Source organism: Marmota flaviventris, chromosome 1, assembly GCF_047511675.1.
Source record: "Marmota flaviventris isolate mMarFla1 chromosome 1, mMarFla1.hap1, whole genome shotgun sequence".
In the NCBI taxonomy this organism is placed as follows: domain Eukaryota; kingdom Metazoa; phylum Chordata; class Mammalia; order Rodentia; family Sciuridae; genus Marmota; species Marmota flaviventris.
The window spans coordinates 187,267,591-187,295,485 of NC_092498.1; the positions used below are offsets into that span (position 1 = coordinate 187,267,591).

The 27,895-nt window shown below is 38.5% G+C and overlaps 1 protein-coding gene across 8 annotated transcripts in view; it reads right to left on the reverse strand.

The window, feature by feature from the left end:
* Nucleotides 1-27,895, reverse strand: part of Nek10 (NIMA related kinase 10) — a 186,602-nt gene that overhangs the window by 30,906 nt on the left and 127,801 nt on the right. For 5 of the 8 annotated variants that reach the window (XM_071609305.1, XM_071609301.1, XM_027932535.2 and 2 more), the window contains 4 exons: nt 21,243-21,426; nt 21,054-21,140; nt 19,384-19,438; nt 11,318-11,355 (listed from right to left, as the gene is read on the reverse strand). In XM_071609305.1, the coding sequence (XP_071465406.1) occupies nt 11,318-11,355; nt 19,384-19,438; nt 21,054-21,140; nt 21,243-21,426 (364 nt within the window). Of the gene's footprint in view, nt 1-11,077; nt 11,219-11,317; nt 11,356-19,383; nt 19,439-21,053; nt 21,141-21,242; nt 21,427-27,895 lie in introns of all 8 variants that reach the window. The other 3 variants (XM_071609299.1, XM_071609298.1, XM_027932534.2) reach the window with 1 other exon arrangement.

The window sequence follows — 27,895 nt, forward strand, 5'->3', positions numbered from 1 at the left end:
AAAATTTTTTACTAAAATAATTTTCCCTTAAAAAGAAATCAATGAGTGCTCAAAGCTCTGGGTTCAATCCCCAACACAAAAAAGAAGGGAGTCGGGGAGGGGGGAGTAAAAGAAAAAAAATGATATCAATGAGGTTGATTGTAACAATGTCAGTGAGATATAACATGCTCAAGATTCATATCTATATGGTACTTCTTACTGTGGCATTAATACCATATTTGGTCTCCTTAAAATTTAATACTGTAGGAAAAAAATTGTTTTTAACAAAATTAGAGTTTAGACTATTAGAACACTTTGTATTCTTTCATAGTTTTTATTAAAACAATTTAGTATTTTAAAACAAAGAAGTACAAAATTCCTCATAAGAGGCAATTTACTTTCAAGAATCAAAACTAATCCTACTTGCTTCCTTACTCTGAGGCAAGGATGGAATCAAACTGCTCTTTTCCCCTCTGGAGTGTTAGTTAAGAGCATCTGGGGGGAAGAATGGTGCTTTCTTGGCACAGATGGGGCAAGACAGTGGGAAGCCCTTCACTCACTGATTCTCTCACACACAATCACACTGAAGGGTGACTGTTTTGCCCCCATTTTACAGATGAGCAAATTGAGTAGTGTAGTCTGAATCCTTCTTATTCCCCCAAACTCAGATGTTGAAATCCTGAACCCCAAGTTGACAGTATTAGGAAGCAAGGGATGGTGACAAGGTCATGGGGGCAGAGCCCTCGTAAATGGGATCAGTGCCCTTAGAAAAGAGGCCCAAGGGAGCTCTGCTATTCTTGCCACCATGTGAAGACACAGCTAGAAAGAGCCTAGTGTGAGCCAGGAAGCAGGTTCTCACCAGACACAGAATTTGCCAGCACCTTGATCTTGGACCTCTAGTCTGCAGAACTATGAAAAATAAATTTCTGTTGTTTATTTGCTGCTCAGTGGATGGGATTTTTCCAGTAGCCTAAACTAAAACACTGAGCCTTAGTGGAATCAGCAAATTGCCCAACGAAGATCACAGTGCAAGTGAACGCTGGGACATGAAAGGGGGCAGGCCCTGCATGTTACTGCCCGGACTCAGGCTAGACGGGTGTGAGGGGGCCCCCAGTTCTCCCGAACCCTCTCTAGGAGGCCATGTCACCACAGGCAATCCTTCTGGTTACCACAAAAATAAAATAATACTGAGACTTCTTTCCAGCCTGAAGTACTATTTTTCTTATTATGAGGGCTGTTATTCTGAACACAATGTTCTACCCATATCTTCAAGATTTCAATGTAAATATTTTTGTAAAGCACCCGTGTGTAATGAGTTGGAAGTGACAAGTCTTTGAATCTTGCACAGCATCCTGTGTTTTGATTTATTATCTCAGAGTCCACCAAAATATCCAAGAAAGTTGCTGGTCTCTTGTGCTTTATACTTGACTTATGCTATATAGCCACTCTATTGAAACTGTAATTCATAACCTGACTTATAACCCTGAATCTGTTAGTACAAATTGCATGCACACATATGTGGGTACGCACACCACACACACACAGACTGCACTGCATCCCCCCACCTGACCAAGACATAGTATCAACCGATGATTTTTCTGAATTCTGTCTGCTAAGAATCAGGAAGTTTTGGACAGGTGGAGAGAAGAAAGGTAAAAGAGGAGAAGAAGTGGTGAAAATATTCTTTCCTTAATGACTGGGGCCAACACACACATAAGCTAATCCAGTCTGGACCAAGAGTCCTGATGAAAGACGGTACTGATTCACTCTCACCCTCTGTCCTCATTCACAAGGGTTTTGTGGGAGATCCACCCAGTGACAAAAGGTGCAAAGGTTCCACTTGAGAAGACCAGGAGGAATCAGTAGGTCTTTGATTGGTACATGGCTTCGGTGTGAGGAAGGGTCTATTTGAGTGGTGGCTTCTGAATACAAGGAAAGGTTCCAGAAAATAACAGTCAGTCAAATTAAGAGAGGGTGGCACCTGGAGAGTAGCAGTGTGAGGTGCTGTGTGTGTGGTGTCATGAAAAGTCACGGCATGTGCAGAGCTGGAGGCCACCAGACACCATGCAGGAGGGTGAGGAGTCACCAGGTGCCTATATTTCAGGAAAGACCCTCTCATGAGGAGAGGCCTAAAGCCATGCTAAGGTCCTGGATTGAACATGCTCTCTCCTCTAGGTACTAGCAGCACGGTTTCAGAGAACTCACAAATTCTTTGGGCCTTGATGTCATCATCTGTAATGGGCACGTGGTGAAAAGTGGAACTGGGTTAGGCTTGTCTATGCATTGGTGAAGATCTACAATGTGGTCGCCATCTGTGGAAATCAGGAGCCCCCAAGGCTGCTGAATCCTGGGCCTCTGTGGTTAAGAGAGTGACATCTGCTATGGTTTCAATCTGGTTTGTTCCCCCAGATTTATGCAGGAGTTCAATCACTGAAGGCATGTAACACTGTTAAGAGGGTACAGACATAATCCGCTTATGGTGTTCAGAATTGGGCCTCCGGGAAGTTACTAAGTTTAGATAAGGCCATTAGGGTGGATTCCTCCATGACTGAATACTGGAAACTTTACTAGAAGGAGGAGAGAGACCAATGATACAGACACAGACAGCCATGCTTTCTGTCTCCTGTTTGTGACTCCACATACTGCCTAGTGACTGCCGCAAGAAAGATACCACCAGAACTGAACCAGTACCAGCACATTGCTCTTGAACCTCCAAATCTATGAGCTAAATAAGCCTCTTTTCTTTATAAAGTTAGTCTGCCTCAGGTAATTCATTATAGTCATGAAGAGTTAACTAATATAACATTTCATTAAAAAAAAAAAAAGGAAAGTGACAGAGAAGATGCTGATTAGGGGGCTTGGGCATGGGAGAATTCCTGATGCAGACCAACAGACAGTTGTACAATCTGTTGGCAGGAACTGTTAGAAAGGGACTTGACAGTCTGGGCCTTGTTCCTCTGCTACCCTTAGCCCTGGTGCAATTTCCCACAGGATGGCAGAAAGCTGTGTCAAAATATCAGCTCCCCTTTTGCCCTCTGGGTGATCAGGAACAAACTCTTTTCATTTGAAACTTCAGAAACAAGAGGTTTAAAGGCCACAGAAGCAAGACTGCTTTGAAGTCCTTCCCTCTTAAATTCTAGCTGAGGCTTTTCTGTAATGCATCTTTCATCCTGTTCTGACTTAACAATTTTGTATGTTTGAGGGGAAGGGTCCCCCAGTTCAAAAACTACCATCTCTTCAGTTATTCTTCCATAATATAAAATACCACCTCAGGGATTTTAAAGTTGAAATTCCTAGAGATGGCCACATAGAACAGGGCCAGCACTGTTTGTTTGCACAATGCACGCAGCTGCATTACCTCTCACTCTTGATCCCACCAACATCCCCAGTCCAGCAGCAGAGCATGAGGCAGAATTTGCCCAAGATGGCACGAAAGGGAGGAGCCAGGGAACTGAGAGTGAGTTCCTGGGCTTTAAAAAACAATAGTCTAGGGGCTGAGGCTGTGGCTCAGCAGTAGCACGCTTGTCTGGAATGTATGAGGCACTGGGTTTGATCCTCAGCATCATATATAAATAAATAAATAAAGGTCCATTGACAAATAAAGAAAAATTTTTTTAAAAAGCAATAGTCTAAACAAAAGGCAGAAAGATTCAAAAGAACTGTCGCTGAACAAACTCTTCTTCCTGCCCCCTCAAGGTGCAATAAAGCTTCTCAGAGGAGGGACTTGTTGAGACAAGAAGAAGAGTAAGGCTCAGGAGGCACCCACAGTCCAACTCCCTCTGGGCAAAGTCTGGTGTTGAGGCAGGAAGGAGGGGAACGGTTGGACGACAGAACTCAGACTTTGGGGATCCGAGCATGCAAGGTGTGTGCTCCTTCCCACTATGGTATGGGGGAGCAAGTGGGAAGCAGTAGAGAGAGCTTCATGGGACATCAGAGCAGAGAAATTCTGAGTCGCCAAGTCTCCATGCCTGGACGATGGGGAAGAATAGGCTGCCCTCCCCATGTCCCTGAGAAGACTGGAAGTCGGAGCAGGCCAGCTTGCCCTGTAGAGATCTTGCTTTCTTGTCAAGGGGACACAGCCATGGGTGGAAACACAGACAGAATCTAGAAGTAAGGCAGCCACCATAGTGCCACTACTAAGGCCCCAATGTGGAAGGGTAACCACACTCACTCAAATCAGTGTCGGCACAGCAGTCTCAAAGCCCCAGTACTAAAATGCAACAAAGCCCTGGGAACAAAAAATTCCACCCTGGGAAAGAGAGAGAAGAGCGATTGTCAATTTGCCGAATATCATTCTAATTTAATAAAGAAATCAGCAACACATTGAAATTTACCTGTAGGAAAACGGATTATGTCTTTTGATAATGGCAGAGGTAGATATTGAGTTTGGAGGAAATATCAGAAGTCACATTTTTATTCCTGAATTTGTGGCCTAAAAATTGCACATGCATTTGGCCTAGTCCATAGAGCCTGGTTCTTCTCTGCTATCTCAGTTATTCCTCACGCTATGCTGCAATTACTAAACACTGACTTCCTTTATTCCTACTAGAGAGAATTTTTTTTTTCCTGAAAAAACTAGTGATCCAGTTGATCTAAAAAGAATGGAAAGTAAAGGAGAGGTTTGCCCCCTTCACTCCTCATCAAGCTAGAAAATTTTCTAATAACCATACTTGGTCCTAATCCGATACTCTTAGGATAAGTCAAAGATTATTTAACTAACAATCTGCACCAATAAATGTACATGCTGATAATAACCCTGTAGTATTAGAAGTTAACCTACAGAAATCGGCATGTTGGTATTACTTTAATTCTGAACAAGACGTTGGTATGGTTTTATCACGCTGTAGAACTTTCAAAAGTTTTATACTTAATTAAGCAATCTTTTTTAAAATTATTTTTTATTTTTAGTTGTGGAAACAATACCTTTATTTTATTTATTTATTTATATGTGGTGCTGAAGATCAAACCCAGGGCCTCATATGTGCTAGGCAAGTGCTCTACCACTGAGCCTCAACCCCATCCCCTAATTATGCAATTTTCTTTCTGCTTTTCCTTCTTGCTAACTATATACATCCCTGTCCTTCTAATGCACATAGAATCAACTCTTTTGACCTCCTCCTGGTCCTATCATTAATAGGTTAAAATTTGGACACTTGCTAAAGAAGAACTTTCAACAACTGTGCTTTTACACTCCAATACAATAAAAAAAAAACTTTGTTATATAAATAAAAATGTTAACTGATACACTAACTAAAACATCCCCAACAATCTGTTGAGCACATAGGAAAGAGTATCAATTAAGAATAAGCTGGGAGTGGGGTGTGTTGGCACATGCCTGTAATCCCAGTGGCTCAGGAGGCTGAGGCAGGAGTTCAAAGCCAGCCTCAGCAAAAGTGAGGTGCAACTCAATAAGACTCTGTCTCTAAATAAAATACCAAATAAGGCCGGGGATGTGGCTCAATGGTTGAGTGCCCTGAGTTCAATCCCTGATATCAAAATAAAAGAATGAGCTGGTCTTCCCTATAAAGGACAGGCAAGTGGCCTGGATAGAAGAAAGGGGCCTCTTGCTGGCAGGAGAGTGATTCCTACAGCAGCCACTGGAAGCAGCCTAACTTAGTTGTTTCATCATTTTTCTTAAAGAAAGGAAACTAACAAAAACTTAACAACTGGTTCAATGATTAATATTCTCTTGTGGGTTAAACATATGTTAAGGTCCTAAGGAACCGAACAACTCCTCAAACAGAAGCCAATGCATGAATGGATTCTTGGCTGTTGGTACTGAACATTTCTGCATTTGTAAAATTGCATGGTTCATGTGCAAAGACTTCACATGAACCCAAGGTTCTTGACCTTCAGGTTTCTCATTACTATTGACCCATCCGTCACCCTCTTCAATATTTAAATTGGTCTATGTGACAAACCAGTTTGAATGACTTTGGGAAAACTCTGAACTATTTTTTAAATCCATTAAGAAAAAAAAACATTAACAATACAATTTGGAATTTGAGAGCCATGCTTTTCTCCATTAATTCAATTATTTTGTATACTATGCTACACTCATTACCCAAGTCACAGTGACCTCCCTTCATTCCTGCCAGAGAGTGGTGTGCCTTTCAACCCTTCCTTTCTTTAGCCTTTGCTCCCAGGCAGAAACCCTGAGGGCAGCAGTGTGAGCTGCCATTTTACAGCAGATTCCAGCTGGCACTTGTCTCAGATTGAGGCCATCAATAATTTCTGTCAGACTGAGCATCTCATTAAAATGACACGGCCCTGCAAAGATCACGAAAAAAATCTGCATCTCCAGGAAGCATCCTGGTGGGACCTGGTGTGCATTTCCTCAGTGCCTTCGTTGGCATAAAGAATTAGGAAGCAAAGCATCATTGATAAAGGAAATTTGTACCTTCTACTCCTACTTCAATCTAAAGTCTAATATTAAAAAAAAAAAACATAATACAGGTTGAATAGCCTTTATTTGAAATGCTTGGAAAGAGAAGTGTTTTGAATTTCAGATTGCTTCACAATTTGGTATATTTGCATATACATCATGAGACATCTTGGAGAAGAGATCCAAGTCCTAAACCAAAATTCATTTATGTTTTATATATGCCTTATGCCCATAGCATGAAGGTAATACTACACGATATTTTTAATGCATGGATATTGTGATTGCAACTCATCACATGAACTCATGTGTGAATTTTTCACATGTCAGCACTTTAAAAATTTCAGTTTGGGGATTATTTCAGATTTTGGATTTTCAGATTAAAGATGATCAGCATGTATTTAAAAGTTCGATGTAAAAAAATAATGTTCTTTCAAACTACTTATGCAGTTGGTCTCAATAAAATAGCAAGGATAAACAAGGGCTAAATACATGCTGGATCTGTATCAGTTACCGAATAAGTACTTTTCAAGGGCCTGACCTCAGAGAACCCACTTAAGGCGTGTATCAAGATATCAAAACACACACACACACACACACACACACACACACACCACTATTTATGTATGTAAAATTTTACTGAAGATGCCCATAATCTAGTTGGGAAACATATATAACATACTATAAATCAAACAAAAATATAAACATAATTGTACACCAAGTTATATAGCATAGACTAGTATTATAAGAGATTTGACTAAGATCTAGTGAGCTAATTTTTACATGCTAAAAATGTTTCTGTGAGATAAAATAAGGTAAAACATGGATTCAAAATCACACTGGCAATTGTGAAAATCCCTTTTACATACTGTGTGTCAATGAAAGCAAGCTACTAAGGGTTGCTTGTATAAAGACAACTAGAATATTAGCTGTGCTCTCTAGAATATTTGGATGAAATGTTGACTACTTTATTTATATCTGACCTTTATGAACAAAAGACAAGTGTAAAAATAGATTCATAGTTATCTAGGGGGAAAAAAATTAAGAGCTCAGAAATCGTGATGTGACAGTTTCTATTCATAAGAATCTCCATACATCAGTTCAATGTCTGGGTGTCAGATACTGTCTAAATGAAAAACTGAGCAAGAGAGGAAAAACTGCCAGTGTTAATCCAGTCAAATTAGGCCACACTCTTGACATTACATTTGCACTTTAAAATTTGGGTTTGATACACACACCCCAGAATTTACATTTAACTTATGCTAAACATATCCATAACATTACAGTGTGCCCCAAGTACATGACAAAGAATACATTTCCTGAGTTGTTTTGACATTATTAAATTTTCACAAATATGTCATTTCCTTTGCTTCAAGAGAAAACTTTTTTGAATAAAGACAACAGACCCTGGACTTTTTGGCTGTGCAAAATGTTCAGTAATAGATAGTGGTTTGATTAATTGCTTTGACTCTAGAAATAAAAGAATCAATCTGTTTTTAAAGAACTGAATTCCCTAAGCCATCAGGAACTAATATTAGGTATATCAAATTTGAAATAAATGTAGTTAAAAAGGTATATCTTTTCCCATTTTTTTCTTTCCACTGATTATATCAAGGTTTAAGTTTTAGTATGGTATAACTCTATCCTCATCATTCTTAAATATTAGCTAATGCTCTTTCATAACAAAGACCATAGACCAAAAGATAAGGACATAACAATATCTAATTAGAATTTAATGTTGTTTTTCTTGGATCTTTATTTATGTTTAGAACTTCCATTTATTTACGGCAAGTGTATCTTCCTGGTTTCTCATTTACAGAAATAATATCAACTTCCCCTGTAAGTAAGTTTGAGAAAGTGAGTCAGTTTAAGAACAATATTCAGAAAATAGTAACACACATGGTACTCAGATAAGGCTAACTGTGTCCAATGGTAATTCACAAGTGACAAAGATTAGGGAAACAGAGCTAAAATAAACATATTAAATATATTTATCTGGGGCTGGGGATATAGCTCACTTGGTAGAGTGCCTGCCTTGCATGCATAAGGCCCTGGATTGAATCTACAAAACCACCCCCGCCAAAAAAATATATGTATATATATATATATATAGATATATAGATATATAGATAGATAGATAGATAGATAGATATATAGATATATATCCATTCATTGAGTCCACGTTAATAACGTTAATATTTTCAATGATGCAATATGGAATTCCTAAATTTTCATTTCTGTTGGCAGGGAACTGCAACCTAGTATTTAACCCCCCAAATGTGTATAAATTATTGATACAATTTGTTTGTATTAGAAGATAGAACAAGAGGACTTTTAATAAAAGTAACTTGAAATAGTTTCATATTATGTTCCACAGAGGTTTGGAGGTAATTTTAAATACTGCTGTATCATCACACTATGAACCTAAAAATCCATAAGTTCCATACGGGAAAGACCATATTATAACACAGCCCACTTGGAACTCTAAAATAATGCTTCTTACCTGTGGTTCTGCCATAGCACATGGAAAATAATGTTCACATACTAGAAAAATCAATATCACACTCATACAAAATTCTCCCTTCCTGCCTTTTTTTTTTAATTAGGCAAAATAACATCTACAGGGTTGTAGATGTTGATTATGTTCCTTTCCATCCAAGAAAACTAAATGAAATGGTAAATAAAAATTTAAAAACACACCAATATAATGTGCCTTAAAAAAAACAAATAAAACATTAACACATCAGTGCTTTACCCACTCTTAGTAACAAGTTGTTAAGGTGACTCACAAGTGATCTCCTGACACCTTGGTCCAGACTCACTTCCCTGTTGTTAGAGTACAGTGTCAATGTCCCCTCTTTACACTCTGAGGCCAGAAGTACCCAGGGAATGACTAGAAAAAAGCATGACTTGCAGATAAGGTGACCCAAGTCAATGGGGCTGGTACCAGTTATTAGAAAATTTGATAAAAACAGCTAATAGGGGCTGGGGATGTGGCTCAAGCGGTAGCGCGCTCGCCTGGCATGCGTGTAGCCCGGGTTCGATCCTCAGCACCACATACAAACAAAGATGTTGTGTCCGCTGAAAACTAAAAAATAAATATTAAAAAAATTCTCTCTCTCTCTCTCTCTCTCTCTCTCTCTCTCTCTCTCCTCTCTCTTCTCAAAAAAAAAAAAAACAACTAATAGTTTGAATTTACCTACAACACTTTAAAAAGTACGACTTTAGTAATATACAGAAAAATAATTCTGTATTAAGATGGAGAAAAATGAAGGTCTAGTGTTTGACTCAAAAATGTGAATACTCACAAAATCTGAGTGGCAACCCAAATTTTCTCCAGTGCAATAATGTGCTCAACAATATTGGAAAAACTGTTAACTTGTTTTATAGGTCAGAGGTAGCATTCACTGGCACTGAAGATGCCAGTTGATTTAGTGTTTTCTGATTCATATTTTAAAATATATAAATTAGTGACTTTTTTAAAATTAGAAGGTACAACAAAGTGGAAGAATAAAGGATATATGTAAACTGTGCCATAATATAAATAGTTTGCTAAAGATCCAGAGATCTGATCAATATCACTGACATAAAATCAAGCCTTACACTGGTCCAACTCAATATGCCCTTTAATAAAAAGAATTCCTATTATTAATTAGAAGAGAACCATGAAGTGTTAACACATATGTGTGTCTCACACTTGCCACTATAGAATCAGTCAACAACAATCATTTTAGCTTCATGATTACATTATTAACTTACCTTTGCCAACACATCAGGAACAGAGCCATGGTCAACATGGTAGTTTAGGCATCTCAATAATAAAGCCATCTTGTTTTGCATCTATGCTGACACTGTAATGACCTCACACTGTCAATCACTCTTTCAAGGAAAATTTAACAAATGTCTACTAAGCATGGTCCAAGATTACAGTGAATCCATTCACATCATCTATGTTCACCATACACATCAACTGCACAAAATATTGTGAATCAAAAAGAAGCTAAAGTGAGCACAGCATTAAACAATAATCTCACAAAATAGTCAAATAGAACTTTATACTCAAGAGTCGAACATTCACAAATATTAAACCACAATCACTAGGGATTTTTTTTTCTGAATTGTCCAGGGTTAGCTAATAATTTTACTGTTACTGTTGGACTCTGTGTCTCCCAAAGAAATTAGAAACAGATTAATTAACACATCCATTCCTTCCCAAACCAACATTATAAACTTTTATGTTTAAGGATCCATACTTTACAAATTAGAGAAATAATATAATAAAATATCATTTTAATCAAATACAAAGAAAATAATTTTATGAACCAGAGTAAAAAAAAAAAAAGAAAGAAAGAAAAAAAAGTATTCACTCTTTGGATCATGTAAGCATAGAGTTTACAGAAATACCTACATGAAACACAGTTACTATTTTTTGTTAGTAGGTACACACTTAAGCATCAATAGCTTAACTGGTTAACATTCCCACCAAGGTAGAAATGCAAATTTTGGAAAAAGAGCCTATAATATTTTAGTCAATAAGTGAACACAGAAAGCATTTTGTTAACATCAAATTGCAATAATGGTGGAAAACCAAACAGAATTCTCCTGCTATTTGTATTAAAATTACCCCTCAAATGTCCACCAGAGGTTTCAGGCCCAACTATAATTCTGTGTTCACCCATTCTGTACTTAACATTAATGTGTTCTAAGGAGTACTACCATGATCTTTGAGATTTCGAAGAATCACAGCAGGAAGGCTGTGGGACTGCCACCCTGTCCCTAACTTGGCCTCTAGTTCCTTAACGTGGGCCCTGAGCATGAGGGGTGGCACTTTCAGAAGCAGGTCAAGAGGCAGCAAAGCTGAAGAAATAAAAGGGGGAAAGGTATGAAACTGTAACATAAATCACACTGAATTTCAGGAAGGTATGTTGCATTCTATTGCTACCAACACTAAGTTACCTGGTCTTGGTCTTGATCCTATTCCTCCAATGAAGTCCCTGGAAACCAAAGTAGAGGCCATTAGAATGACTCTTTCGACTTGGACTTGACAAACATTTGCTGTTGGCCTACTCTGCTGTGGTCTACATTATAAATCTAAGTGCATGCTTTTCTCCTTGAAGACACTCTCAAGAGGTTAAGGGAAATAAACAAATTCTAAAGCAGAACAGAATGGACATGCAAACAGGTAGAGATGGAAGAACTCTTGTCTTACCAGGGCTGCTTATAAGTTTTAAGTACAATTAAGAATATAAATCTTCATGCCCTGTGTGATTTTCTTATTACACTTAAAATCAAAACTCTAAAAAATATTTAAATGTTATATGTTGGATTTTCCATTATTGGTTTCTGTAGTCTTCGAAGGAAAAAAAGAAAAGAAACCTATAAGTCTTCCGTTGACATGAGATGATTTTTTTCATTTAAAAGGGTTACATTTTTCTTAGAGTTTCCAGTGCTGTTCATATCCCTTGATTTTCTTGCCTCTAAATTCTAGACTGCCTGATCATTTTGAAATTTGGTGTCAGGCCTTCCTCCTAATCTCCAGTCTTATATTTTCCCACTATAACCTACAGCCAGTTTCATAATTGTTTTTTGTAATGAAATGAGAAACATCTGTGCCCTGACAAGCTACAAGAACTATACTTTGATGTAATGCAATCCAATAAAAAAATATATTGAACATCTATGAGGCACAGGAAGGTATTTTCTCAATAGGAGTGAATATTAGGATTCAAATACAAGCAAACATGACTGATAATTCTCTTGCCCCAATTCTTTCATTTTAATCATCAAATTTTCTATACCTGTATGCAACTTATGCCTAAATTTTTAACAAAATTTCACTCATACCACTTGAGTACTAGAACAATACCAAATTCTTTGTATCCACCTCTGAGTTCCTTCTCTATCCCTTTCTACCCCCTTGACTCTCACCAAGCCAGCCCCTCTCTTGATCTTATATATATATATATATATATATATATATATATATATATATATTTTTTTTTCTTTTTCTTTTTTTCCTGTTCCCAGCCCAAGTTTCCAGAGCCTTGAAATATAATGAAACTCGCCAGTTTGGGAGTGTTAATATATTTTCCATAGACCTCTGATAAGAAATATGTTTAAAGAGAGAAAGGAATGGACAAGCTCTCTGAGAGTTCAAAAGAGGGAGGTTCACAGGAGCGCCCCCATGTGGGTGGGTAGCCTCGGGGCTGGGCTAAAGAGTTGAGCATTTGCTTTGGCTTCCTCACATCCTTGAACACGCAACAGAGCCCAGAAAATGCTTTTGGGTTACCATTATCTCCTAGCCTTCTGGATGGGTCCAGCACTGCCCAATAAAAATATAATGTAAGCCACAAACATAATTTAAATTTTTTTCTGGTAGCCACATTATTAAAAAGTAAAATAAATAAATAAAGTGAAATTGATTTTACAATTTTATTTAATCAAATATTTCCCAGAATATTATCATTTTAACATGTAAAAATAAATGACCTTTTACATGGTTTTACATTTAAAATAATATTAAGTGAAACTAGAAAATTTAGTTCCTTGGTTATGCCAGCCACATTTCAACTGTTCAAGAGTCAGTCACAGGTGCCCAGCACTCTCCATATTTAACACTGATGCTTCCATAGAATGAAGTCCTTATATACACATTACAGTCAGGCCATATAGTTGCTAACCCTACAGTAGTAGCCCAAAACAGGCCTCATCATCTTAAAAGGTGAATAAAAAATCCAACTTATGGAGAACTTTTATCCAAGTTTATGGGTGTTCCTGAAAAGCTGGTAACCACTCACATACTGAGGTAGATGACTATTGTTGTTGTCCTGAAGAATTCAATATTTCATATACTTGCACATATTGAAAAATATAATACATAGTAGGATATGTGAACGAGGCCCTCCTGGCAACACCAGGTTGTATCACCCTTGTTACTCCTTTATATAATTCTAAATTCCTCCTTAATTAACTTTGGTGAATGTTTACAAAGAAATATCACACATTTACTCATTTATTCGAATATTCACTAAATAGTTATTGACTTCCTACTCCAAGTAGGCACTGTGCTAGACACTAGAGAGGGGATGGCAAAAAGAACCAGTCTCCATAGTCTTAGAACTTAAGAGATTATTAAGTATAACCGGAAAAAAATACATTGATTTCTCTGGAAACTATATCATTAACCATAAGAAAATAGTCATCTGAAACTTCAAAACAGAACGGATTCATTGTGATCAGTGGTGACAGCTTCTACTGTGCAATTGTTTTTGCCCACAGATGGACAAATGACTGAAATTATGCAGAGCCTGAGGGAAGTCGGCCTCTCTCTAGATTGGAAGCATGTGGAGTGTTTATGTCCACTGGAACATTATGGCCACAGAGGATGGCGTTCCCATAATAGCTCAAGCTGGAAAACACAAAGGAAACATTCCAGACATTTTTTTTTTTTTTGGTGAAAAGGCCCAAACATATTGAAGAATGTGACCTCTGAAAGTTTTAACATGAGTGCTAGCCAGTAGCACTTCAGACTGACCAAAGGATTTCAGGGCCTCGGAGGTTGAAAGGATTCCAAAAGGCCATCACCTGCAGGACTCTTCAGATCTGCTGTGACCTTGTCAGAATTCATAAGTCAAAAGAGAACCTGGAGATGTCAAAAATGAGCATAAGCCTACAACTTCCACCCCAAATCACTAATGGGTAAGGTGGAGAACACAGACATGAGTTGTCGTTATTGTTTTTTTGTTGTTGTTGTTTTTAATTTTCGATAGACTATTCACTGAATTAATTCAAACAGAGCATGAATTATTGGGCCAATTATTTTGTCACCAGAGTCCTGGCTATGAAGGAAATAAAGCTCTAGACTTGTCTCTCCCATAAGAATTTCTTTAAATATATCTCTGAGTGAAGAAAATATTTTCACGTGGATTTTAGTGTATCACATAACTAAATTGTGAAAAGTAGTCAACACTGCTTGATGTTGACAATAATTTAAAAAGTTTTAACCTTTTAAAATGAGAAGCTTGGCTTACAATATTAAGAATATGCCTTCCGAGGCTCTAGCAACTACACCAGAGGAGCTAACTAGGATTTTACAGCTGAAAGTCTCTTCTGGGCAGTGACATTCATAAGCATGTCTTGTGTTAATAAGTGACATTAGGTAGGGTTGAGCTCTCATATTCAATAAGGGCCCTCATCTGTCTATAAAGTTAATAGAGCTGCTATCAGGACCAGGAAGTGTATGATGCTCCTGTGCCCTGCACTCATATTGCAGTGACAGCCAGAAACAGATGAGCAATATGCCAGCAGAGTGTAGAACTGTTGCAGGAAAGGAATCAAGTGGGGCATTGTTTTGTTTCCATTTTATTTGTTTTGTTTTGCTTGGAAGACGGCTGGACTATGATATTGGCAGGTAGGCCAGGTTGATTCTAGCAAGTCATGATCAAGAAGAATCCATTTCATCAAAGGAAAACTAGATACAGATTATGAAAAAGGGCTGAGGAGAAAATAGCCACAAGTAAAAATAAGCAAGACATCTGTTAAAGGTGGGAATAATCACAGGTTCTAGGATGGCACAGGGGTCTTTCAGGTCGCATCTTTGATGCCTTATGATCACAAAGACCATAATCATCTCTATATACAAATATTAGAGTCAGAAGCATACTCTCAAACACAAATATGCATCACCAATTTATCAAAGAAGTTGTGAACCACAGGCATCTCTGGTACTGCAAACATCTGATGTCTCAAACCAGCTTGCCAACTGTACCCTGGGTTGCCTTGGCAACAGGAGGCAAGCAGGCATGGAAAAATCTTGTTGCCTGAGCAACCGAATCTTAAAAAAAAAAAAAAAAAATGGGCCTTAAGCTCTGACTATGTCAAAAGCTGTAGATCCAAGCCAGTAAAGAAGATTTCAGTTCTTTACAGTTAAAGATGGTGGACTCAATCAGACATAACTTTCCTATGTACATATACGAATACACCACAGTTAATATCTACATAGTGTATCACCACAAGACTGGGATTCTAATTAGAATAAGAGGCATTCCATGTTTGTGTAAATACATCAAAATATATTCTATTGTTGTGTATTACTAAAAAGAACAAAAAACCTCACAGTAATTTATCTATTAACTAACAAATATTTGTGGACTGGTACCTATATGCAAGATACTGTGTTCAGGAATGCAAAGATAAACTACACATAGTTTGGAGCATGCTTGATACATAGTAATAAATATCACTTTAATAAGTAAATAAATATTTTTTGATGGAGTCTCACTGTGTTGTCAAAGTTGGTCTTGAACTCATGGACTCAAGCAATCCTCCCATCTCAGTCTCTCAAAGTAGCTGAGACTATAGGCATGCACCAACCACCATGTCCAGTTCAGATGAATATTCTTAAGAAGGCAATTTTTACAATGACCAGACATTACTAGGATTTTAGTTTAATAGAGGTTGAAATTCTTATGTGCCTTATCAAATTTCACTCTACAGAATGATTTAAGTTAAATAAAATGTGACTTACTGGAGAACTGGCATACATATATATAGAATCAACCTATAAAGCTATACATAAAAGCTCATACTCAAAACCGTTAAGCCCATTTGTAATCTTTCCTGGCAAATAGTAATGCAGGCAGAAGATTTTTTAATAAAATTGTTAAATGACTGAAGTTAGAAATTTCAAAGAAATTGGGGAGTGATCATCTCTTGGTCTTACTGTTAATTATATTCCCGAAAAAGTTTGGGTACCTTCCAATTCTAATATTGAGTTTGCCTTTTCTAGCCTTCAAACTTCTGTATTTCCTTCATGAGGCAGAAGCTGTCTTTTCTAGTTCCATTTGCTCAGGTTTTACCCTGTTGGCCTGACTCATTTGCAAAATAAAGCCTATCCCAAGTTATTAGGGAGTTATTTTAGCTCTTAATTGGTTTAAGTTTAGCTCCTGCTATCTGGAGTGACCAAAGTCAAGAATTTATGCCCAAGCGCTCTCTCTGTACTATTTAGCCAGGGCCAAGTCTGAGTTGTGCTCAGATCAGGTATATACTTTCCTGTGACATCTGTTCACTGGGACCAACTCCCTTTTTTTATGAGCCAGTAAGAGTCTGCAAGAGGGAGAGCTGCCCAAAGTCTCATTATGTTACACTATTTGCTACATGGCACAAAATAGACAAGGAAAAAACCTCTACAGGCTCGATTTTCTATTTATTTATTTTTTTACTCTATTCTGTAGCTTTAGTATCTTCTTTTATATTTGAGTTTATCATTTTGCTTCTAAATGTTTTGTAGGATGAGTTCACATTAATAAAACAAGAAAATTCCAAGCAAATTAGACTGAAAATTAATTTAGCTCTATTTAATGTTTTTCTTAAAATTATAAATACATTTTAGAGATCTCTACTTTTAATTCAGAGAAGACTTAAGAATCACCTGGAAGTCAAAAAATTATTAATTTTCTGCCCTCTCCCCTGACATGAGGTACAGGCTGTCTTTTGTCATAAGCTCTCCTACAGCCTTGCCCTTGTCTGGCATTACACTGTGAGTTCCTTGAGGGAAGAGAGCTTGTCTTAAACTAGCCTGTGTTTCCTGATGTCATGTCATAGCACAAGTGCCCTTACATGGCAGAGCTATGCAAATGTTACATCATGTTTTATCTACCTCAGAACATAGTTTCCAAAGTCTCAACCTCAGGGTACAGGCCATTTTCCATTTGTTAACATGTTCATAAACCCAAGTTAAAGCTCACTCTGTAATACTGAAGCCAAGACCTTATTCAGGGCATGCTGGAACACAGGCAGTGAACATGGGTCATGTATGCAGAGCCTGTCATGCTGGCATGGGCCTGAGGAGTAGGGTGCCAAACCCCTCTCTCTACCTCTCCCCGCACATCCCAGCCTGGGGGTATGAGCTGCAAAACAGAAATGGGGGCAGGTCTGAATGGAGGAAAATTCAGCTCAATTGTTAACCAGTAGCAAGAGTACTTTCCAAGACCTAATTAGCATAAATTTGGACCAATACCACTGGTACTTTTCCAAAACCTGATTATCATAAACTTGAAACAATTGCATTGACCCAAGAGCTACATAAACCTCTACACTAGTACACTCAAGTGGCAACCTGCTATCAGGTCCCCTTTTACCCTTTGAGAGTTCTGTCTCTCTGTTCTTTCTACTTGAATAAATCCTACTTCTTTTCACTCTTGCCTTCCATTGACCATAAATTTAGTCTTTTATTTGCAAGACAAGAACCCAGCAAAAAGAAATTGACAGTGAGCTGCTGGTGTCTGCTGTGACACTAGTAGGCATATCCTGCCATTGAGAGCTGCAACATGCCACTCAATAGTAGTGAAGAAGAATCCAGCTTTGCCAACTGTAACCCTCAGAGCTGACACCAGTAGACATCCCCTGCCATGATTGGCTGCTAGTAGCACTAAAAGGCCCTTTCTCAGTTGTAGAGGCCTGCAGCTCATACAAACCCCACCTGCAAGTAGAAACAAAGAACCTAGTTTTATCTCAAACTGGTCTCAATATCTCTACTACAGACAGAACTTCTCCTACCTGCTGATTTCAGTTTACCCATTTTTTTTTACAAAATGTTTAATGACTAGCTTTTTAAAAACCATCTCAAATCTAAATATATGGTACATATATTCCTTTTTATTTCTTTCTTCTTCTTCTTTTTTTAATAAGGTAGTTTTCCCTGGGTCCCTTTAGAAAATAAGAGTAGAATTATTTGGTGCTGCCAAGATCTCTGAATTCATCTGATTGGAAATCTCCATTTTAATATAAAAGTCTCTTACTTGGGAAGTAGAGCCATATGTCATAATTTTCTTTTGTAATGCCCCAGCTCTAACAGTCCCTCTACCTAGCTCTACTCAGCTCTATGTTGGTTGTTCCTGGTGGACCAGACTCCTGAAATCTAGACACTCCTCTCTGCAGAGGCCTAGAACATCCTCTAACAGATAGACACCTCTTTTCTAGTTCTGCAGCTTAACTGTATCTCTCTCTCTCTCTCTCTCTCTCTCTCTCTCTCTCTCTCTCTCTCTCTCTCCAGACAAAGAGAAATCTAAATGCCTGCCCTCTCTCCCCTCTGTGTTTTTCAGGCCCACTCTTTGGACCCCAAGCTACTCTGTAACCATACACTGTTAATCTCTTTCCCATTTGAATATCTCTTCTTCATTGGTTTCTTCTGCACAGTTCCAAATACCCTGAGGTTACCTTGATTGTAGGAAGTCCTGTTTCATCAAACATCACCCACAAACTTCTCCAGCTTACTCCTCACTCTCTTCAACTGCCTCTACTTCCTGCTGCTGCAACTTTAAGACTACCAACAATCCATCCTCCTCCTTACCCCATGCCACTGAGACTGTTCTCAAGGTTATCAGGGACTTGCAAAAGCCCAAATCTAATAGTTTTATTTCAGTCCTTACTCCAAAAGACAACTGTTAACTGACACAACTAATTTTCCTGAAATAATTTCTTTCTCTAAAAAAAGAATATCCCAAGTATATTCTATCATCCCTTGCAGCTAGATGTGGTAAAAAAAAGAAAATTCTGGCCAAAATTATGTGTGAACAGTCATGGGCACAACAACTGATCATATTCTTAAAAAGAAAGGATGTGCCCCCAATTCCTTTTTCCTTTTCATGGCCACACTTGCCGTGAGGATGAGATGTATACCTTGGGGATGTAGAGGAACCAGATAAAAAGAGCCAGGGTCCCAGACGGCCTCATGGAACTCAACTGTCCCACCCCTGAACTCACAATGAGCTCAGGGAGACTAAGTGACTGAAGGTCACAAAGCTAGAAAAAGGAAGAGCTGGACTAAAATCCAAGTGCAAGCCTAGTACTCTTCCCAGCATGCTCCTTGGTAAGCTGGGAGGGTTGGTTCTGGGAGGTCAGGCTCTGACAGTTTCCATTTTTGTAAGTCCATAGTATCTTCTGGCAATCAGTTTCAATGTAACCACCAATCACTCAGCTCTATAAAGTTTAAAAATACTTCTGGGAGCTCAGCTTGTACATACCTCATTTGGGATTGTCTTTCTCCCCCAGAAGCACTAAAACTTCTCTTTAAAATGCCTGAAACAAGAGAATAAAAATAACTTATGTCCTCTGCAATTTTTTTTCAATGCTGCATTTCTGTTATCTGAGCAATTATACATACTGTAAAGATGCTCTTTGTTCATGAAAGCATCAACTAAAATATAATGTTACAAATTACTATCTATTTGACAGGTTGGTTTAGGGGCCTTTCTCCAAAGAGTAGATGCTAAACAACAACAACAAAAAATGTTATTAATAGTTAGCAAAATACAATAGCATGTCTGTGTCATAGTCATCCCCCTAAGGCCTTTGCCAAGACAGCTACACATTACCATATACAAATTTAATATACAAATTCTTCCTGCCTCCCTATGCCCTTCCCCACCCAATCACTGTCACCAGGGATAAACAGCACTGACCTCTTAGAACAGAACTGAATTGCCTCTAGAATGTACTATGCATGTTTATATAGATAAAAAGTTTCTCTCATGTAATATTCATGATTTTCCCAATTGCAAATCAAAACATTTTATCTATCAGGTAGGAACTTACAGGGGAAATAGGAACAAGGTTTGGAAATTGTGATTGTACCAAAAAATCTGGAAGATCTAGTCATCATTTTGATGGACCAATGAAGTTTTAAAAAGACAAAGGATGTAATTAACTCCTTAGAGTTCCACTTTCATCCTTAGACTATTTTAAACCTTCTTTATTGAGACTCTCATAGTAGAGTCACAGAGGAGAAAGAATTATTTACTCTTAATTTACTTTGGAGGATTTCTATGTATAATTTCTATATTCTATCAACTTACTATTTTGAGAGAATTATATTTTTTCTCCGACTTCCATTTTAATATGGTTTTAATATTAAAACCATATTAAAATGGAAGTCTTTCCGTTTCAGGTTTGTAGAGTGTATTTGATCCTATCTCTTTTTTAAAAAAAATTTTTTTAGTTGTAGATGGACACAATACCTTTATTTTATTTATTTATTTTCATGTGGTGTTGAGGATCGAACCCAGGGCCTCACACATGCTAGGCAAACACTGTTACCATTGAGCTACAACCCCAGCCCCTGATCCTATCTTTTCTTATCTTTAAATTCTATCTAAATATATATTTTCCTTTTCCGTTTTATTCCTCAGTATGACTATTTTCTTTCCTGTTTCCAATTAGGACTAACAACATTGGATGAATTTATATATCATATTTTTTTCATAGTTCTAAAAACATTTTGTTTTACATTAGTGTTCTTAAATATAATATATCCTGTCACATTAACGTAAGTAAAATTGTACAAAAATGAGTCCACACCAAGGCTAATTTCTTCCACAGGTTTCTGGTCCCTCTGACCAACAAATCATAAAAGGCCATTGCTGTGGTTCTCGTGGTTAGTTCTCATGAAATTGGTTACCTCAGTTCCCCAGTTAAAACCTGCAATTTGCTGGCAGAAATAATGAAACCATCCCTTTGACAGCGGAGGAAATGTAAACCACAGTGCTGGCTGGCCTCTGGGCTCTGTCAGAGACAGATGCGCCTGTCCTCATTAGCAAGACACCTGGAAAACAAACCCAGGCTATGCATTGGGTCTAACTCCCAAACCAATACCTGTTGGGATCCCACAAATAGCAAACTTGTACAGAAAACTTACTGAAGGTCGACTCTTTCAAAGGGCTCCAACTGGAGCTGCTGGAGTTATCCGAAACATCCAACTCATCATCCAGCTCTGAATATATATCTGCACATCAGTAAAAATAAAAAAAAAAAAAAAGCAAATGAACCTTGAACCAGAAAGAAGTCAAGAGTGTAATTCATGCTGACACACTGGCCTCAGAAGCACCTTTCTCAATATGCTCCAGGTTGAAGGTATCATCTGACAGGATTTCATCACAAGCCCTGTCCTCGTCCTTCCCACAGGGGGCCTGGAAGCCTTCAGGGGGCAGGTCTGCACTTTCAGAGAGCTCACTTTTCAGGCTGGCTGCGCCACTGCTGCTGCTACTCAAACTGGCCTTCTCAAAGGTTTCCTGGGAAGAAGAATTCAATTTTTAATGCCCATTTCCTCTCTCTCTCCCTCTGCCGCACCTAAAGCCTGTTAGAACATATTTTGAAATGCGTAAAATGGCATTATAAATATTTAATGCAGAAGTAACATCAGTAGTTCCAGCTGTACACCTGCTATGGGATCCATTCAGTCCACAAATACAAAAAAGAAAAAGAAAGAAGAAGGAGTAGGTCTACAAGCTACCATTGGATAAAAAGGACTCGAGATAGCAAGAATGCTCTGTAACTAAGACCTAAACAATCTGCTGGGAGAAAAAAAATTGCACCTCTAAGGAATATAGCATGTACCAATTTAGCAAAAATTTCTCTAAGTTTTTTCCTAAAATATTTGCTATCGAAGTCTCTCAGCACCATTGTAGGTGCAAGGAAAACTGGTATTAGACAAAGCCACACCACGGAGAGAGAGAGATGAAGTCCCCTTAATGATGAAGAATGGCAGTCCACTCAGGACTCCATCCATGTTCCCACCTGCCTCACCCTCTGGAACTAGGCACAAGCTCTTTTAGGATCCTCCAAAGGCATGGGGGAGCATTTCCATTATGATACCTCCCACAGGTCATCAATCCAATCGTGAATTATTAGACACTATGAAAAGTATGCCTAAGATTCAATCTAAATAAAGAAGAAAGATTAATGCCATCAAATGTTTGAAGTGCCTATTTTTGTAAGGAAAGACACTAGGGACGCAACTACATATGATTCAGGAGAAAAGTGCCCCTTTTTCCTTAACCCAAATAATTCTCTGTGTGGGACTGTTTGCAGCAAACATGAAGGAACTTCTGTGGGGCTGAGCAGCGCCAATAAACCGAAGGCATAGATCACGGAGACCAAAAGGACAATGGAAGAAAAGTCATGGAAGAGGAGAGGTGAACAGCTAGAGAGTGTGAGAAGAAAGCAAAAGTCTGCAGTCATTGAAAGGGGGAGAATTTCTTTCATGAATTGTGTCAAAGATTGATTAGCTACAAGTCAACCACCCTTTCTTTGCTAAAAGATTCCAATGATGAACGAAGCCCACCTGAGACAGCAGTTTGTGTTTATCGATTTATTTATTTCATATATTCTTTTTTCCTACAATTAAAGTGACACCCACATCCTCAAGGGGCCAATATCCAAAGAGCTCCATGGTGATATGATGTGCAGATGAAGAAAAGACCCTATGGGTAAGTGGAGTCAGAAGTAAACCTATAAATGCTTTCAAGATGAAAAAAGAAAAAAAATATATAAAACATTTTGTGTGTTGTAAACAGTCCATTCAATTACTGTTTACTATCTCTTTTCCCCAAGAATCTTTTCAGTTTCATTCTTCAAAGTTTCATCAAGTTTCTTGTTTCACTGAAGTTAATATGCACCTGAAAGAGCACTTTTACTCCAATTTTCTAGGGCTCGTCTTCCCAATATTCAAAGTGGGGTTTTATGACTCAGAATTCTTCACTCCTGCTTCTTGGATCCACCCTGGTCCTCTAACTTAGAACCTGAGATGGGAAATGCTTTGGACCCTTTTGAGAGAGCTGAATGTGTCCTGCGTAGAAATGTCTCCAGTGCCTAAAGGGAGTAAGGGGCTTCTAATTCCAGCTTCAGCCCTGCCCATACCTAGCTCCTGATACCAAACCCAGGAGCTTCAGGCCTAAAACTTTACCATGAAATTCATTCAGTATTTTCCAAGCCCACCTCTTTTTCTAACCCAATCCATAGAATTCTGATTCCTCTATTCTCAACTGAAGTCATTAAAAATTTACCTAGAAATAACACCCAATTTAAGCACTTCTCCTTATGGTCCTCCTTAAATCTAAACAAGTTATCTCGTGCCCTATTCTAAAGATCATAATTGGCATTTCCAACCCTCTATGGACTAAACACTCAAGGTGTGTCAATGCTATCAATGTTGAAAAAAGATGAGAGAGAAATTTTTAGTTGAGAAAACTTTATTGTGCAAATGCAATTAGATGCAAGAATTCATATATTTCTAAAACTACCCAAGATTTAGTAAAAAAAGAAAAAAAAAGATTTCTTTCTCAAGAATACACATGTATAAGAAATCAGAGGAAGTCAATTTTCTTCACACAACTCAGGAGTGAGGAGAAGCTGTAAGTCAAGCAATTCCAGACTTAAGGCCAGACTTGCCACCAATACCCAAGAATCAGTTGGGCTGTAAATCAGCCATCACTTGCAACTGCCAAAATTGCATCTATGTAGGGCTGGGGTTGTAGCTCAACAGTAGAGCACTTGCCTAGCACGTGCGAAGCTCTGGGTTTGATCCTTAGCACCACATAAAAATAAATAAATAAAATAGAGGTATTTATTTTTTAAATTGCATCCATGCACAGTTGGGTATTTGTATAAATTCTGATAAAGTGGAATTTACGATCTGAAGGAAGTGCTTTTCTAGACTTTATAAGCATGGAAAGTATAGTAAGAATGTGTAGTTGTTTTGGTTTTAAAAACCTATACGTCTGTAATGATATCTTGTAGCAGCTCTTGCTTTGAAAAATCAATAAAGATTTGTCTTTGCTATAAGCCATAGGCCACTGTGGGCACATTCTTCCTAATGTGATTTCCGGAAGTTTTCATTTATATTCTTTCCTTTTAATCCCTCAGCATCTTGCACAATATTTGTGTGTGTGTGTGTGTGTGTGTTTGTGTAATGCTAGGAACTGAACCCAGGACCTATCAGATGCTAGGCAGGCACTCTACCACTGAGCTACGTCCTTAGCTCCCTGTACAATGTCCTAAATACAGCAAATATTCAGTAAATAGTCCCGAGTTGAGATCAAAGGGAAAGGACCAGAAAAGCAGTCGAAGTTCCTTATAGAATGAATGTGTTTGTAACTTTCATGCTTTTTGATCTCGCCCAGAAGCCTACGTCATGAAGTACCCTTAAGGGCTGAAGGGATGATCTGGTGATGCACCTGTGAGTAGGAGAAGACTTCTCCCTTCCTATTTGCCATCTGTACTTCTGAGAAGTAGTAAAGCTCATCTGTCTTCCAGGTGGCCACTTTAGCAATGACAATATGCCCTTATAACCCAGCAGGCACTGGCCAAAGGCAGAGGATGATTGAATGCTTTTGCTCTAAACATTGAGGCCACAAAGATGTGCTCATAAGATACCTCTAACAAGTACATAAGCTTATAAAGGGATTTAGGTTAAGGAAGGAAGGAAGGAAGGAAGGAAGGAAGGAAGGAAGGAAGGAAGGAGCAACTTTGTGGGATAGAATTTGGCTGCTATTACTTTTTTTACTTTAAAATTACTTAAGACTTTTCAAGGAATAAGTAAGAAAGAAAGGAAGTTAACTATTTTTTTTTTTGCATCTGCATCTCCTAGGAATGGATGGACACATTCTGTGCATCAATATGGCAGCAAGGAGAATACAATGCAATCAGACAATAGAATTATCACTGATATGGAAATCACCACTGTTATGAGACACTTCCTGTCACAGTTCTGGTATAGGCACAATTATGTTTAGCTCAGTTTTGCTCATTATAATGTAATTTTTATGTGTGCAGCAGATCATAATACATTTTTAGTTGAATAGCAATTCTCACAGTAACAGACTGATTTTGTCCAAATTAACTGTGACAGTGTGGGAAAGAATAAAGAGCCCATTTTATTAAAACTAGTGCATTTTTAAAAAATTGCCCAGAATGCTAGTTTTATAAGAGGGGAAGAAAAGCCAGAAATAAATATAAAGCATAATATCAGCTGGAGCCTATAGATGTTTTACTTTAGAATCATAAAAAATAAACTGTTTCTTGGCTTGCAACATGGCTTGGTGGTAAAGCACTTGCCTGGCACGAGTGGGCATAGTGGTACACACCTATAATCCCAGTCACTGGGGAGGCTAAGGCAGGAGGCTCACAAGTTTGAGGCCAGACTCAGCAACTTAGCAAGGCCCTGCTTTAAAATAAAAGATAAAAAGGGCTGGGGATGTAGCCATCACAGTCTTTGTCCTAGGTAAGGAACTGTGCAGAAGTAAGGAAATTTTGTAGGTGACATAAATGTTCTGAATCTCGTTTTGGGTGAGGATTACGCATGGGTCAAAAGCCACTGAACTAAGCACTCAAAGATTTGTCCATTTTGCTGCATATAAATTACATGTTAATTTAAAAAGGGAAGATGGAGAGTGGGTACCAGAGTTGCGTCCCTGCGTGGGACCCTATCAGGCACTGCTGTAGCTTCTCAAAACATAACAAGTATAGAATATTCCCAAACCAAGTCATGATTTTTCCTGATACTTCTTTCTCTGAGTCATTACTTGTTGCATTTTCACAGCCTTGGGGGAAATTCAGTCAACAATTAACCAGACAATAAAAACAAAGATGTTCACAAAAATATTGTCCTTTTAGAACACATCATTTTCTACATGGCTTAATTTAATCTCTTAGCAGAGGACTGCAGACGCATGCCTTTGGTAGTGTGCTCAGCAATTGCAATTGGCATCTGGTATAATAAAAAAATAAAGCAACTCAGACAAATAAATGTTTTTTAAAAATGTGCACTAAGAAAATGAGCATTGGGATATCTGCATATCTGTTCAATTATGTGGTCAGCAATAAAGATATCTGAGAATTTAGGAAAGATATCAAATACCTGTCATAGAGTTTGCTAAGAACACAAGACAGGTAATACCAGAGAACTGCAGTAAGAATCCCACAATGAACTGAATTTCTGAAGAGTTCATGGTTTTAAAAAATAATCTTTGCTGGTGAGTGCTTTGTTCTCTAGGGTAGAGGGAATTTAAAATCACACTTGTATGCGCTACATTTCAACTGCTTGACAATATTAGGTTATCACAGAAATCTTTTTTTTTAACTCTCCCAAAGCTTAGAAAAAATTTCTAGAACTTACTATGTGAAGATTTATTCATCATCTCAAGTATGGGATAATTTACCAAGATAGAATCAGGTGTGCAGTTTTGTTTTGGTTGGCTTTGTTGAAAGGCAATTTAGGTAGACCTGTGGAGTATGGCAGAGAGAGATAATCCTAGATAATCTGGGTGGATCTGATTTGATCCGTTGGCAGGTCTTTAAAGCAGAGCTGAGGGTTCTCTGAGATGAAGAAATCCCACCTGTGCCCTAGATTCCCAGGCTGCTCCTCCCCTTGGCCCTCCCCCAAGGATCTCTGGAGTTGCCTCTCCAGCCCCGACAATCATGGAAGCCAGTTCTTTGCAATATATCTATTGATATGTATCTCCTACTGGAGCTGCTTTGCACATTTTCTGCAGGCCTGTTCTGCACGTGGCATAATATTAGCATAATTGGCTACTGCCTCTTAAACACCACAGCATTCAAAGTCACAGGGATAAACAACAGTGATACCCCACCACCCCTGACACGTACATTTCCTAAAGAGCCCTGGTGGGCAGTGCAGAGATGGCAAACGGACTGTATCACCAGTAGAGGGGAGGGATTGACTAGAGGCAAGAATGTTGGACATGGTAATGATTTACTGTGAGATAATGAGAATGAGAACTGAAAGGTTAAGATGGATTTGTTATTAGCATGTCTGAGGCTAATAACAAATTCAATCCCCAGAGGTTTAAAAACAGAAGATGTCAGATATTTCAAAGATAGACTTGGTAGCACTTGATCAAAAAAGGGAGGTAGTATTTGAGGGAGCATGAATTGAAGAAGTTAACATCCCAAGGTAATCGGGGATAGAACAGGAGTCCATTAGGGGAAGAGAATCCATTTGCTGTGGAACTTGCCGAGTGTGAGCACCTGTTAGACATGCAGGCAAACAGCAGTTTGAAATTAGGACCTAGTACCTAGGATCAGAGAGGCAGCTCTGGAGAGTCAGAGAATGGGTGTGGAACTTGTGCCATGAAACACATGCTGGTGGGCTTTGCAGGCTTAAGAAGTTCTGTACATTTCTCCTCCCAGTGCTCTTCCTCCATTGAGACAACGCTGAGGTTTACAGATCCAAAAGAGGGCACTGGAATGTAGCTTAGAGGGAATGCTTGCCCAGCATATGTAAGACCCTGAGTTCCATCCCCAAACAGCGACAGAAAGGGGGTGGGAGGCAGGCCCAAGAGAAGACAGGGTGAATATGGAGGGGCAGTTTATGAGAGGGTGGGAACTAAAAAGTTTGTCGGAAGCTCAAGGAAGAAATCTGATAGGAGGCTAAGAAAAAATGAGGACATATGAAAGTGTTCTTGTTTTTTCCTCACATCCACTGCAGAAATGGATGTGGTGCTGGAAGGCCACCACCATACTGGGGCCAGAGAATAGACTGCTTCAGCAAGGCTCTACCAAGGTAGTCACCACAGGGCCTCAAAGAAGAACAAGAATAGTGACCCCATGGTGGGAGAGGGTTGGGGCATCCTGGGTCATTCAGTGGGTTTAAACCACGATAAGAAAACAGACCCTGAGTTACTGCTGCCATAAACATTTAACATGAACACAGGTCGGTGTTCCAAATCCACCCAAGGGCAG